Raw genomic sequence first — 14,728 nt, 5'->3', positions numbered from 1 at the left:
TTTAATGTTTTTTTTTTTCTTAAGATTTCATTTATGTATTTGAGAGAGCACGGGAGCGGGGAGAGGCAGAGGGAGAGGAAGAAGCAGACTCTTCTTCTGGCAGGGAGCCCAAGGTGGGGCTCGATCCCAGGATCATGACCTGAGCCAAAGGCAAATGCTTAACCGACTGAGCCACCCAGGTGCCCTGTGCCCGGTTAGAATTTTTAATGCTGCCCCCGATGAGAAACAGTGGGTGCCCTGACTGCAGACACAGACCAATCTGGTTAGAATTTTTAATGCTGCCTGAAATTCTCTTGGCAGAGAATTTTTTTTTAAGATTTTGTTTTTAAGTTATCTCTACACCCAACTCGGAGCTTGAACTCACAACCCTGAGATCAAAAGTCACACACTCCACCGACTGAGGCACGTAGTCACCATGAAATGAGTCATTGAGTCATCAACCACAATTTCAAGATGCAAAAGATTCCAGAGATTTAAATAAAACCAAATAAAGGTATGACACCAACAAAAACACCTGTAGTCAGAATAGCTGTAATGTGGAAGCCATCCATGTCCATCAGCAGGTGAATGAATAAACAAAATGGAATATTATTCAGCCTCAAAAAGGAAGGGAATTCTGACACAGGCTACAACACGGATGAAGTTTGAGGACATTACGCTAAGTGAATAGGCCAATCACAAAAAGACAAATACCATGGGGCGCCTGGGTCACTCAGTCGGTTAAGCGTCTGCCTTCGGCTCAGGTCATGATCCCAGGGTCCTGGGATTGAGCCCCGTGTCGGGCTCCTTGCTCTGCGGGAAGCCTGCTTCTCCCTCTCCCACTCCCCCTGCTTGTGTTCCCTCTCTCGCTGTGTCCCTCTCTGTCAAATAAATAAATAAATAATCTTAAAAAAAAAAAAAAAGACAAATACCGTATGATTATTCCTCTTATATGAGTTACTTAGGTCAAAATCCTACAGACAGAAAGTAAGAGAGTGGTTAGTGGGGGCAGGGGGGAAGGGGTTGGGGAGTGACTGTTTTACTAGGTGAAAAGAGTTTTGGAGATGGATGGTGGGGATGGTAGCACATGAATATATTTAATACCACTGAACTGTACACTTACAAAGGCTTACGATGGTAAATTTTTTTAAAAGACTATTTACTTGAGGGCGCCTGGGTGGCTCAGTTGGTTAGGCGACTGCCTTCGGCTCAGGTCATGATCCTGGAGTCCCTGGATCGAGTCCCGCATCGGGCTCCCTGCTCGGCGGGGAGTCTGCTTCTCCCTCTGACCCTCCCCCCTCTCATGTGCTTTCTCTCTCATTCTCTCTCTGTCAAATAAATAAATAAAATCTTAAAAAAAAAAAAAGACTTTATTTACTTGAGAGAGAGAGCACACAAGCAGGGGGAGGGGCAGAGGGAGAGAGAGAAGCAGACTCCCCACTGAGCAGGGAGCCGGAAGTGGGGCTCCATCCCAGGACCCTGGGATCATGCCCTGGGCCGAAGGCAGATGCTTAACCGACTGAGCCACCCAGGCACCCCTTAGGATAGTAAATTTTATGTTATGTGAATTTTACCACCAAAAAAAAAGAAAAATGGAGAAAAAGAAAGAATTAGCCTCATGGAACAGGCGACAAATAAAAATAAAGTAGATTTCTGAATTTAAAAGTAATAGTAAACCAGTAGTCAGTACTTAAAAACAACATGATTTTAAAACAAAAAAAAATCAAAGAAACCCGCTATTCCTGAATTACATTTACTACGCTCGAAAGAGATAAATAAGTTTCATAGGCAGGAAGTGGGTAGTCAGGATTTGAACCCAGATTGGTCTGTGTCTGCAGTCAGGGCACCCACTGTTTCTCATCGGGGGCTCTTTCGGGGATTTGGGGCAGGACAGTTCCTTGTGGAAGGTACCCATCCCACGCAATGCAGGTCACTGAGTGAGCATCGTCCCCTTTAACTGGTGCTGCATAACCGACTACTCAAAACACAGCGACCTAAAACAATAACCTTTATTTTATTATTTCATGGCTCTGGGGATTGGCTGGGCTCCGCTTGGCTTCGCAGTTCTTAGGGGCTCGCGTGCAGCGCCATCTGACCGCGGCTGGGGCTGGGTCATCGGAAGGCTTATTCCCCGCTATGTCTACCCCTGGAATGAGACTCGAACAGCTGGGGCTCCCCAGGCATTTCTCTGCCTTCCTTGGCTCTCTTCAGGGCCAGACTTCAGTGGTGACTCAGTGCAGCTTGCTCGGCCTTCGGAGAGCAGATTGTGGGCAGCGCTCCAGCTCCACAGTTCGGGGACTTGACATTGGTAGCTTGCGATCAGTCATGGTAGGTGTATTTACCCAGACGTCAGCAAACGCTACGAACCCAGATTCTTTTTTCCTCCTAGAGGGCTGATTGTTAAACGTTTAGCAGCACTCCACCAGACTCAGGGCTCCCAAGGCACACACCCCGAGAGAGTGCAGGCCGTGCTGTATCTTCTTTTATGACCCAGCCTTGGAAATCCCTTAGCAATGTCACGTCTATGGCGCTCTGAAAGTTGAAGCGGTCACAGAGGTCTGCCCGTGTCAAGGAGAGGGGAGTGGACAGTGGAGAGTGGCCAAGTCCTAGCAGAGCATGTCAGATAGGCTACATTATTATACCAGTTGTGGTCTGCATAGCATCGTGGGTCCTGGAAACTGTATACCATTAGCATCCCCCAGTCACTGTGCCAGCCAATAACATAACTGCCCCCCCCAAAACACACACAGTCCCAAACAGCAGGGCATTGACGTGCCTTACGTATTCCATACTGCCCCAGCCAGTGGTTGGCATTCAGCCGTGTGGACATGGTGGCCACGAGCTCCTTATGGCCCTCAGTAGAGCATCCCAAACAAGGATTTTGTATACTCAGGGCTCATAAGGTACATCCCTTGAAGGTCCTTGCTCCTTGGTGAAGCCTGTCTGCCCTCATTTTGCGAGGGGGCCACCCCAGCTCCAGAGATCCCTTGTTTGCCAGTGACCAGAGCAGTCTTAAGGGGAGCCAAGCAGGGGAACCACACTCCGGTGAGTTTCACGTCCATGACAGGCAGACTGATGGACTTGCTATTAAATGGCAGCTAATTGGGGCGCCTGGGTGGCTCAGTCGTTAAGTATCTGCCTTCGGCTTAGGTCATGATCCGGTTCTGGGATCGAGCCCCACATCCGGCTCCCCGCTCCGCGGGAAGCCTGCTTCTCCCCCTCCCACTCCCCCTGCTTGTGTTCCCTCTCTTGCTGTCTCTCTCTCTCTGTCAAATAAATAAAATCTTTAAAAAAATAAAAAAAATAGGGGCGCCTGGGTGGCTCAGTTGGTTAAGCAACTGCCTTCGGCTCAGGTCATGATCCTGGAGTCCTGGGATCGAGTCCCGCATCGGGCTCCCTGCTCGGCGGGGGGTCTGCTTCTCCCTCTGACCCTCTTCCCTCTCGTGCTCTCTGTCTCTCATTCTCTCTCTCTCAAATAAATAAATAAAATCTTTAAAAAAAAAATAAATGGCAGCTAATTATTAAAGCAACTAAGAACCACTTGGGGAAAAAAATCACACCCTGTTTCTTAAGTCTTATAACCAGTGACCCTGTATCGGGGTAAAGGGGGGGTCCGCATTTTGCCATGTCCGTGGATTACTAGTCTGATACAGGCGTCTTTCTTTTTTTCTAAGATTTATTTATTAATTTTAGAGAGAGATCAAGCAAAAGCGGGAGGGGCAGAGGGAGAGAGAATCTCCAGCAGACTCCATGCTGAGCGCGGAGCCCGACACGGGGCTCTCGATCTCATGACCCTGAGGTCATGACCTGAGCCGAAAGCAAGAGTCAGATGCTTAACTGACTGCGCCACCCAAGCACCCCTTAACAAAACCTTAATCAACTTATTTAAAAATAATAACAGCCGTCATGAGTTGAGCACTTACGGACATTAGACAACATAACAAGCATTAGATCATTGAAGTCTCTTAACCCAGGGCAACCTCCCATGATCGTTTTGCCCATTAAACAAGATGATGGGATTCTGTGAGATGCCCCAGTTCCAGTGCTCAGCACAGTGGCTTCATAAGGGCCCAATAAATGTCACCAGATGAAAAAATTGTAGCTGAAAGGCTGTTCATCATTCTTTTACGATGTGTAATAATAATAGCAACTAACATAATTTAGTGTTCAATATTAATTGAATATCACTCTTATTTCTGAGACCCCAGCGATTTTTCTTAAACATTTTACAAATATTAACCCGTTTCATCCTTACAACAACCCCATAGAGTAGATATGTTAACATCCTCGTCCTCAGAGCACAAGAGATTAAGGGACAAGCCCTTGGTCACAGAACTAGCTAGAGGCAGGGCTGGAACTCGAACCCAGGCTGGCAGGATCCAGCCCCTGAGGCACTCATCGCAGGGCTCTTCCGCCCCGATGGGGAAGACGAAATGAGTTTCTCACTAGATCTGAGCCCAGTCACTCAGTTCTCATTAAATAAAAGTGTTTCACCTTCCTGTGCCTCAGTTTCCTCATCTGTGGAGTAGGTTTGTGATGATTCGTTGGTTCATTCACTTAACATCTCTTCATTGCACACGTATTGTGTGGGGGGCACTGGTGTGGACACTGGTTATCTAGTATGCCAAACAAGCCCTCATGATGAAGAAGGTACTAAGTAGGGGCGCCCGGCTGGCTCAATCAGTAGAACGTTCGACTCTTGATCTCGGTGTCGTGAGTTTGAGCCCCATGTTGGGTGTAGAGGTTACTTTAAAATAAAATCTTAAAAAAAAGAAGGTATTAAGTAAATTATATATACTTTTGTGTGTGGTGTATTAAGAGGTAATAAGAGCTTTAGAGAAGTATATGGTAAGGAAAAGAGAAGGGGGAGTAAGGGGTGGTCATGAGCTCCTAAAATAGGGTGGCCAAGGATGGTCTCATGGAGATGCTGACATTTGAGCAAAGACTTGAAATGTGGAGGTGAGCATAGAAATCCTCTGGATCCAGGTGGAAGGAAGAGCCTGTGCAAAGGGCCTGAAGTGTGGAGGCTCGTTTGGCTGGGCAGAGCGGGTGAGGAGGAGATGAGAGCAAGCAGGTGATGGGGGCAGACTGTGTGGGGCTTTGTGGGCCACAGTGAGGACTCTGCCTTTATCCTGAATGAGGTGGAGTCCCGGGGGGGTGGGGGGGCGGTTCTGAGTAAGACAGGGATAGGACCTGATTCAGGTGCTCATACTCGACCTGGCAACTAGTGAGGAACAGACAACTCGGGAAAGAAGCAGAGAGACAGTGATGGCCCAGGTGGGAGGTGTATGAATGTGCAAGATCCCCAAGGGAGTGAGTGGTGATGGAGAATACAGGAGGTTCAAACACCAATCTTTGACATTTCAGATCAGATGGAGGATGAACAGCCAAAGAGACTCACTAGGAGCCACCAGATGAATGGGAGGGGTCCAGAGGGTGTGGTGGCTTGGAGCCAAGTGAAGAGGGAGTAACCCTCAGCGTCAGTGTTAGTGTCAAAGTGAGGACTGAACCCTGACTTTGACTTAGCACCAAAGGGGTCATTGGTGACCTTGACATTACAGGGCAGGGGCGGGGGGGAGGGGCAAAGCCTGATTAGAGAAGGTTTAAGAGAGAACAGAAGTAGAAAATCTGGAGGCAGAGACTGGTGACAACTTTTTTGAGAAGCTTTACCATAAAGAGAAGCAAAGAAACGGGGCCATAGCTGGAAGGGGGGGGTGAAGTCAAGAGAGGGTTTGTTTCCAGACAAGAGGGATGACACCATGTGGGCTGCTGAGAACGATCGAGTGCAGAGGGGGATTCCAAGGTGCAGCAGACAGCGACAGCTGTGAGACTGTGTGACCTGGAGTGGGCGGAAGGGGTGTGAGCAGGTCACACGGAAGGCTGATGTTTGCAGGGCAGTCACCGTGGGAAAGCCAGAGGCCCCAGGGCAGGTGGGTGGGTGGTAGACAGGGTGGTGGGCACCTGTGAAAGTTCACTTCTCATCGCTTGTGATTTGTTTCTGCAAAATAAGAAGCAAAGGGAGAATGAAGAGGTGGGAAGAGGTGTGATGAGCTAGGGGCCAGGGGAGAGAAGGTGTGAAAAAGTTATCTACAGAGAGGAGGAGCCTGTGAATAACAAATGTTATCTGATTGTCAGGCAGCCTTCCCCGGCTTGAGGGTCAAGTTCACAATCTGGAAGTGAGACCAGCCAGTGGAGTTGTGTGTTCTTCAGTCACCTTAAACTGGGTTCAGTCACCTTAAACTGGGTATAGCCACAGGACAGGCGGAGGGCTGGATTGAACCAGGGTCACGTGTTGGAGGAAGCCAGGGACAAGGATGTGGGCAAAGAATATTTTTAATGGTTATCGAAGCAACTTAAGCTGGGTAAGGAAGAAATGAGGACTTGAGGGCTTGAGGGGCCATGAAAAGGAGGTAGACACAAAGGATGGGGGACCACAGTGGGCTGGAAGGATCGTGGGGGGGTCTGGGGCACTAGAAGGAAAGAGCTAGAGGGAGAATGGGTGAACGGTGGAGAGTGAGCTCCCTGAGTTGAGGTTTTGAAGAGTCTGTGGTTATGGAGACAAAGTCTAGGTGTGACCATGGAAGGGAAAGGCTGAGAGGAGAGCAGGTCAGGGAGCAGAGAGGCAGGTGGCCGAAGGAAGGATCATCTACTTGGATGGGGAAATTGCCAGGAATGTTGAGAAGAGCAGCCTGAGTGTCAGGGGGCCTGGAGCTAAAATCATGAAGCGGGGAGTGATCTGATCAGCAGGTAATGCACAAGGCAGGGTGGTGAACTATACTCTGAGGACACGGGAATCATAGCTGGGGGAGTTTGGGGAAGGAGGGAAGAATGGTCTGGAGGCTTGGATGGGCCACAGGGGAGCTGGGTTTTGGTTAGAGCAAGGCGACAAGAATGTTCAGTGAAGAGATTTCATGAACTGAAGACAGGGGTTGGGACAGGTTCGGTATGGGGTGGAGATGGCTCCGTACTTGGGTTTTTTTTTTTTTTCTGTGCTCATGATCATGCATGTAAACTGTTTAGCTTGACACAAATGCACTGGCCAGATATAGAAGCCGTGGTTAGCAGTCCTGGGGGAGTCCTGGTCAGACCAGGGCCCTTTCGCTCGAGGGGGAAAGGTGAGAAGCCGATCGCCCTCAGAGCCAACTGGCAGTAACTAGGTGCCCGGGGTTTCACGGGCCGTGGCAGTCCCCCGGCCCCCCACTGGAGCTGGTGGGGTCGTGGTCAAGCCGCAGGGACCTTGCGGCCTGGGAGAGGTGAGGGAGGCCGAACTGCCCTGATCTGCTGACCCCTCTCACCCCGCAGGACTCCGGAGGCCGGAGATGGGCGCCCGGCCCTCGCGGCGACGGCTGCCCGCGGACCCGCCCCTAGCCTTAGACGCGCTGCCCCCGGAGCTGCTGGTGCAGGTGCTGAGCCACGTGCCGCCGCGCGCCCTGGTGACGCGCTGCCGCGCCGTGTGCCGCGCCTGGCGCGACGTGGTGGACGGGCCCACCGTGTGGCTGCTGCAGCTGGCCCGCGACCGCAGCGCCGAGGGCCGCGCACTCTACGCCGTGGCCCAGCGCTGCCCCCCCAACAGCGAGGACGAGGAGTTCCCACTCTGCGCCCTGGCGCGGTACTGCCTGCGCGCGCCCCTCGGCCGCAACCTCATCTTCAACTCCTGCGGAGAGCGTGCGTGCCGGGGGCGGGGCCGGGCCAGGCCGAGTGGGCGTGGCCGGGATGCATGAGACAGGGCGGGGCCAGGGCAGGGAGCCAAGGGGCGTGGCCAAGGGAAGAGGCTATTGGGAAACTTGCCAGGCGGGGCTGGGAAAGAGATGGACTGGGTGGGAGGGGCCGGGTGCTGTGGGCTGTGGAGGGAGACGAACTGGGTAGGCAAGAGCTGGACGAGCCAAGGGCCTTGGCGGGAATGACGCGGGCTGGGACTGTAGACTCAGTGGGCGGGGATAAGGAGGGAGGAGCCAGGGAGGACTGAGGAAAAGCTGATTGGGTGCTGGCGGGGGCGGGGCTTGCATAGAACTATGAAGCCACCCTGAGAGCCTGTGGGGAGGGGGAACTGAGCGAGTGGGCGGGGCCAAGGTAGGAGGAGCCCGAAGGCTGTGGTAGGAGAGGGAGGGGCCATGATGGCACGAGCCCGGGGCGGGGCCAGGGAGAAGCCGAGTAGATTGAGGGGCTGAAGGGCGGGCTGGGGGCGGGGCCGAGTGGGGCCGAGGAGAAGCTGAGTGGATGGGCATGGCTGAGTGACGCGGTCGTGGGGTGGGACCAGGAATGCCGGCGGCTGGGAGGCGGGGCCAGGGTCGAAGAAACCGGGCGTGGAGCGCGGGAGGGAGGAGCTGGTGGGCGGGGCAAACAGGGTGGTGGCGGGCAGTTCTCTGGGCGGGCGGCAGGTGAATCCGTCGTCTTCAACCCTGTTGTATCCCACAGAGGGCTTCAGAGGCTGGGAGGTAGAGCACGGCGGGAACGGCTGGGCTGTGGAAAAGAACCTAACACTGGTGCCGGGGGCTCCTTCCCAGACCTGCTTCGTGACTTCTTTCCAGTGAGTGGCCCTTGATCCCTGGGGCAAGGGCCCCGAGGAGGGAGAGAAACCCTACCCCTCTGTCCTCATTCTCACCCTCACTCACCTTCACCCTCTCCTTCCCTCATTCATTTATTCAGTCAGTCAAATAGTTGTCAAATATTTGTTGAGGACCTGCCAGGTGCCAGGCACTGTTTTATATGCCAGAGATACAGGGAAAATTCAGAAATGGGGAATTCAGAAAGGGGGCGCGGGAGACATGAAACACATAAACAGTAAAATAATGACAACAAAACAACAAACCTTTAGAGGACTTAGTCGATTCCAGCTGCTTTACATATAATTCTTTGAATCCTGGCAACAACCCTGTGACATGGATAGCCTTATCTCCACTTGATAATAGGAAACAGGCACAAAGGGTAGCCAACACCTAATAAATGGTGAAGCTGGGATTTGAACCCAGGTAATCTGGCTCCAGAGCTTCTGAGTCTACAGAGACATCAGAACAGCTGACTGATTCTCTTTATTCTCACACCCCATCCCCATTGTCCTCGCTCCCTCCCCCCATGTTCAACCATTCTCCTGTGGCATTATCCAACTTTCTAGTAGTTGCCAGTATATTAGGGGTGAAGTGATGTCTCACTGATGTTTTGATTTGCATGTTTCGATTTACTAATAATTAAGCATCTCTTCGTGTGCTTGTTAGCTTTTTGGATTCCCTCTTTTGGAAATTGCCTATTCATATTTTCTATCAGGGTTGATATCTCATTCTTGTTGATATACAAGAATTCCTTGTGTATTTTAGATGTTAGCCCCTTGTCCATCCTGGACACTGGGAATCTCGCACTCTACCATCTGTATTAACTGTGTCCATGGTGTTCTTTGTTGTTATTTTCATATGATCAAATTCTTCTCTTTTTCGTTTTAGAGTCTGTTTTTGAAATTCTGCATGAAAAATCCTTCCCTACCCTTAGATCCGAACAGTATTCTCTCATAATCACTTCCCGTAACTTCACAGTTTTATCCTTCTAGATCTTTAGATGGCATATTCAAATCAGGGGAGAAGGACTGTTTACAAAGGTGTAGGCAGACCACAAGGGATACTCCATGAACGCCAGGCTAGTAACAGTGAGGGCAAGGGTCATGTCCAGCCCGAGACCTGACAAGGGTAAGGGGAGGAAGCAGTTCCTGAGCCATAAGACAGGGAAGGCTGTGAGGAGACGGCCCCGTGAAGCTGTGCCCTTTCATGGAGAGACACGGCAGTCCCACTCTGATCCCTTGGGAGGGAGCCGGGAGGCTAAATAACCCGATTTTACTCTCCTCTCGCCCTTCCTTCTCCTGCTAGCGCTTCCCATTGGCTAACCCAGCAAGAAGGGGAGAGTAAGGGAGACCTGTCCATACAGGCAGTACAACCTTAGCCCTTGGGCTTCCACACTTTATTTAGGAGGCTCCAGAATTCCCCGCCCAGTGTGGGCCTCCATTTGTACTCGTGTTCCAGTCCCCACAAATATTAGGGACATACAGGTCAGCCTCCTGGAGCCCAGAGCCTGGTGGAGGATGGTGGAGAGGAGGGGAGAGGCCAGTGGGCATGCCCAGCCCATCCTACATCTTGTCCAGGAGAGCAAACCCCGAGGGGCTGCTTCAGACAGGGTTGTCAGGGGAGGCTTCTTGGAGGAGGTGATTTCTGGGCTGTGGCTTTCTTCATCCCTACACCATCTCCCCTTCCCAGATGGTGCTTCAAGAGGCAGCTTGTAGACTTGGTGATGGAAGGAGTGTGGCAGGAGCTGCTGGACAGTGCCCAGGTCGAGATCTGTGTGGCCGACTGGTGAGTCAAGAATGGCAACCCACCCCGAGTGCCATCGGGGCTGGCAGCTGTGCTGCATGAAGGGTTCCTCTGTGCCCCCCATCAGCCCCCTGGTCTGGCCGCGGCTACTGTGTGCCCTTCACGGTGAGGCTGAGTGGGGAGGGGATACTCTCACAGTTGCAGAGGATGGGAGGGGCAGAGCCTTGACGAGCTCAGAGCCCCCCCTTGCATCCTTCCCTGTCCCCTTTCAGCAGGCCCCGGGGTTGTTGACATGGGGGCCATTGACTGGCTTGGTCTGAAACGAGGTACCCCATCTCATGCACTCTACCCTCATTGCCACACTCAGCATGGACCCTAAGGGCTTGTGGACACCCAAGTCCTCAGGAAGGTTCGGAGCACTGTGCCCTGAGAACTGAGACTCAGAGGGACAGAGTTGGCCCTGGTTCCAGAGCACCCCAGTTCCTTCACAAAGCACTCGGGCTCCTCCTTCCAGGTCTTGCTCCCCCACACAAAGTTCAATTTCTTCCCTGGGGCTCTGGCTCCTCCCCAGAAAGACCCAGGCTCCTCCTCTCCCAGGTTGTGGTTCCTCCCCAGACACCATCCTCCTCCCCCTCCACGCACACACATCCAAGGCAAAGCCTCTAGAATCCACCCCAGGAGCACCCAGGCTCCTCCCCGCAAATTCCCAGGGCCTGACTTCTCCATATGCAGCGTGGGGTGTGCGACCCTCATCAAAGTGCAGGGAGGCGTAGCCCTCAGCCTGGTGACCGGGCGGGTGGCAGGGGCATCAAGGCTCACCACCACCTGGCAGGTGGGGTGCCCGAGAGAACTGTGGCTGCATCTACCGGCTCCGGGTCCGCCTCCTGGATGTGTACGAAAACGAAGTGGTCAAGTTCTCGGCCTCACCCAACCCGGTCCTTCAGTGGACGGAGAGAGGCTGCCGACAGGTGGGTCCAGACTGCCTTCCAGACCACCCCACCTCCCACCTGCTCAGATACCCTTCTCAGCCTTCATCACGGCTGGAAGTCTCTAACAGTAACAGCCAACAACCACTGAACCCTTACTTCCGCCCGGGTACTCTTCCCAGAGTTTTGCCAACTAATTCATTAGCAGAGCCCCTACTGTGTGCTGGGCACTGCTCTAGGTGCTTGGGATGCACTGGTAAATCAAAGTCCTTGCCTCTATCCTCATTCTAGAGTCGAGGAAACTGAGGCATGCAAGGTTGTGACTGGCCCCAAGTCACGCTAAAGCACGCAGGGCTCCATTCACACCCAGGCCGGCTCCCAAGCCTGTGCTGAGTCATCGCACCTATTATCAGAGTAACCTTCGTGGGCACCTGCGTGGCTCAGTCGGTTAAGGTCTGACTTGATTGCAGCTTGGGTCACGAGGTCAGGGTCGTGCGATTGAGCCTGGTGTCAGAGCCTGCTTATGATTCTCTCTCTCCCTCTGCCCCCCTCCCCCTCCAGCTTGGGCGCACTCTCTAAAAATAATAATAATAACAATAATAAAAAAAATCAAACCCTTGAGGTGGCCTTGTTTCCTCTTCTGATCTCCTCCTCCCCACCCAACACACATCCAGAAAGATCCCATTTAAAAGTGAGTCAGATCACAAGTCTCCCCGCTTGTAACCCTCCTAGGGCTACATCTCAGAGGAAAAGCCAAAGTTTTATCATGCAGCTATAAAAAGGGATGAAGTACGGACCCATGCTACAACATGGATGAACACTGGCAATGGGATGCTAAGTGAAAAGAGGCCAGGCACAAAAGGCCACATACTGTAGGGCTGCATGTATAGGAAATGTCCCAAAGAAGCAAAGACATAGAGAGAAAGCAGAGAGATGAGTGGTTGCCAAGGCTAGGGGGAGGGAGGAATTGGAAGTGACAGCTAATGGGTATGAGGCTTTTTTCTGGGCTGATGGAAATGTTCCAGAATTAGTTGGTCATAGTTGCATAATATTGTGAATATACTAAAAACCACGAAATTGTAGTTTTAAATGGTGCATTGTGTTAGGTGAATATTATCTCAATTAAAAAAAATTTTGCAAAGGATAAGAAAAGGCAGAAGCCAAAGTCCTTCCATGGCCCACAAGGCCCCACATGATCTGCCCTTTACCTCCCTGACACCACCTCCTGTTCTCCTCTCTGCTCCAGGACACTTCTACCTCAGGGCCTTTGTACTGACTGTTCCTCTATTTTTTTTTTTTAAAGAGAGAAAAATTTTTTTTTTTTTTTTTTTTTATTTGTCAGAGAGCACAAGCAGGGGGAGCGGCAGGCAGAGGGAGAAGCAGGCTGTCCGCTGAGCAGGGAGCCCGATGCGGGGCTCGATCCCAGGACCCTAGGATCATGACCTGAGCCAAAGGCAGATGCTTATCCGACTGAGCCACCCAGGCGCCCCAAGCCTGTTCCTCTGTTTGGAACACTCTTTGTCCGGATCCCCACATGACTCCCTCCCCTCCTTCAGGTCTCTGCTCGTGTTGTCTTAGTGGTGCCTTTGCTCACTCACTGTCCAGCCCCACCCCCCCGCCCCTTACCCCCAGTTGTCTTCAGTGTCTGAGTCCCCTACAAGACCATCAGCTTCACCTGGGCAGGGCCTTTTTGCTTTCTTCACTGCTGTATCCCCAGCCCGTAGAGCAGGGCCTGGGACCCTGCTGGTCCTTGGGGAGTGCCTGTTGAGGAAGGGGAGGAAGGGAAGGGCCCACAGGTCCTCACCCTCCCGCTCTCCTTCCCCATGCAGGTGTCTCATGTCTTCACCAACTTCGGCAAGGGCATCCGCTACGTGTCTTTTGAGCAGTATGGGAGGGACACGCGTTCCTGGGTGGGCCACTATGGCGCCCTCGTGACCCACTCCAGTGTGAGGGTCAGGATCCGCCTGTCCTAGCCGACTAGGCTGATCCAGCCTTCCAGAATATACTGCCATTTGCCGGACATCATCATCAGTCAAGGGCAGCTTTGCAGCTGGGAGTCGGGTGCCTGTGGACAGTGGGGGTCCCACATGGCCCATTCCCGGTGGCCCTCCAGTGAATCCTACTTGCTGCTGCTTCTGCATGGTGGCCCACAGCTGTGCAAGAAACCAGGGATCCAACCAGGCTGCTCACAACTTCCCCAGCTTCCTGGGGTGCAGGAAGTTACTCAAGAGTAATTCAGATGTTTACTTTGCTTGCAAATTGTTTTCTTACATGAGTGGATGTTAATTGGTGGACTGAGTCAAAAAACAAAGGCCAAACGAGGATTTGTAACAGTGGGGGACAGTGATGCCTGTCTGCATATTTGTGGGGTAAGCCGACTGCCCAGCAGGGAGCAGAGGTTAGGCGGGGCAGTCTGTCCTTGAGGTCACCAACAGGGGCATCAAAGGGAACCCTTTCTATAGTCTTGGGGGTCTCTGGGATTCAGATGTGAGGCCTATGTGACTTCCTCCAGCACCACCCATCAGCACCTGACCTTTGAGCCTGGCTGGTGCCATTCCTTTCAGAACTCCTGAGATCCTGCTGATCCCCCAAACCATGACCCCCCCCCCCCAACCTCCTGCCTCTATGCCAGGGGCAGGTCCCCTCCCGCTGGGCAAGACTCCTTTTCTCCACTCTCTTGCATTCAGACTCCAAGAGCAAGGCGTGCCACAGGGGAAAGGGCTCATGCCTGCCTCCCTAGTGTCTGTGCTATTTCCCCACCTGGGCACAGCCAACAAACTAGCTCAATAAAATTGGTGCTAAATGTGAACAATGGGGGACTTCTGTCTGTAATCAATGCACTGTCTGCCCCCAGCCCTAATCCTAAAAGGCCTATGGGAGGTTTCCAATCGTGAGAACTTCGGGAGGTGTGCTAAGCTCCATGCAGGAAATGGAGGGCAGGCAGTTATTTATTCGGTCCAGGAGGAAACAAGTTCAGAGTTTCAATGACCCGCTCAAGGTCACCTGGCCAGTAAGCAGGGAAGGCAGGACTTGCACAGAGCCCAGTGATGGAAGGACGGCTCCCAGTGGCCATGCATGTGATCAGGTGAGGTCAGTATTACACTCGGTGGCACTTCCCGAGGGAGGAAACTGAGGCCCAGAGGGGGAAACACAAATATTCAAAGTCAGAGAACAAAGAGGGAGAGCCAGGATTCGGACCCAGGTGTGTGAGAGTCTGGAAATAACCTAGAGGAGCAGCTCCCAGGCAGGCAGCAGCACATGCCCTCCGAGCCTTTCAACACCGCTTCCACAGATGAGGAAGCTTGACAGCCGGGCTGTCCTTGCCCAGATCCTGGGCCTGCGGGAAAGGGAAATGGGCCTCAGTGCTGCCTACCTGACTCCAGAGCTTCCCACGGAGTAGCCACCTGCAGGTGTTCTGCACTTAGAGCATCGAATTTCATCTTCACCAACCCAACAAGGAGGATACTGTGAGTGGAGCTGTTTTCTGGAGGAAACCAAGGCCCATCGGGAATCTCTACGGCTAATACCACGCGG

General features: G+C 52.6%; 1 protein-coding gene across 1 annotated transcript; it reads left to right on the top strand.

Annotated features, from left to right (window-relative positions):
* The first annotated feature begins 7,298 nt into the window (after nucleotides 1-7,298).
* Nucleotides 7,299-14,664, top strand: FBXO17 (F-box protein 17). Its single transcript, XM_032390610.1, has 5 exons — nucleotides 7,299-7,644; nucleotides 8,395-8,506; nucleotides 10,215-10,310; nucleotides 11,101-11,236; nucleotides 13,024-14,664. The coding sequence occupies exons 1-5, from the start codon at nucleotides 7,299-7,301 to the stop codon at nucleotides 13,165-13,167; spliced, it is 834 nt and encodes a 277-aa protein (XP_032246501.1). The 3' UTR covers nucleotides 13,168-14,664.
* Nucleotides 14,665-14,728: the final 64 nt, after the last annotated feature.

The sequence above is a fragment of the Phoca vitulina genome, unplaced genomic scaffold, assembly GCF_004348235.1.
Source record: "Phoca vitulina isolate PV1807 unplaced genomic scaffold, GSC_HSeal_1.0 scaffold58, whole genome shotgun sequence".
In the NCBI taxonomy this organism is placed as follows: domain Eukaryota; kingdom Metazoa; phylum Chordata; class Mammalia; order Carnivora; family Phocidae; genus Phoca; species Phoca vitulina.
This window is presented reverse-complemented; position numbering and strand designations above follow the sequence as displayed.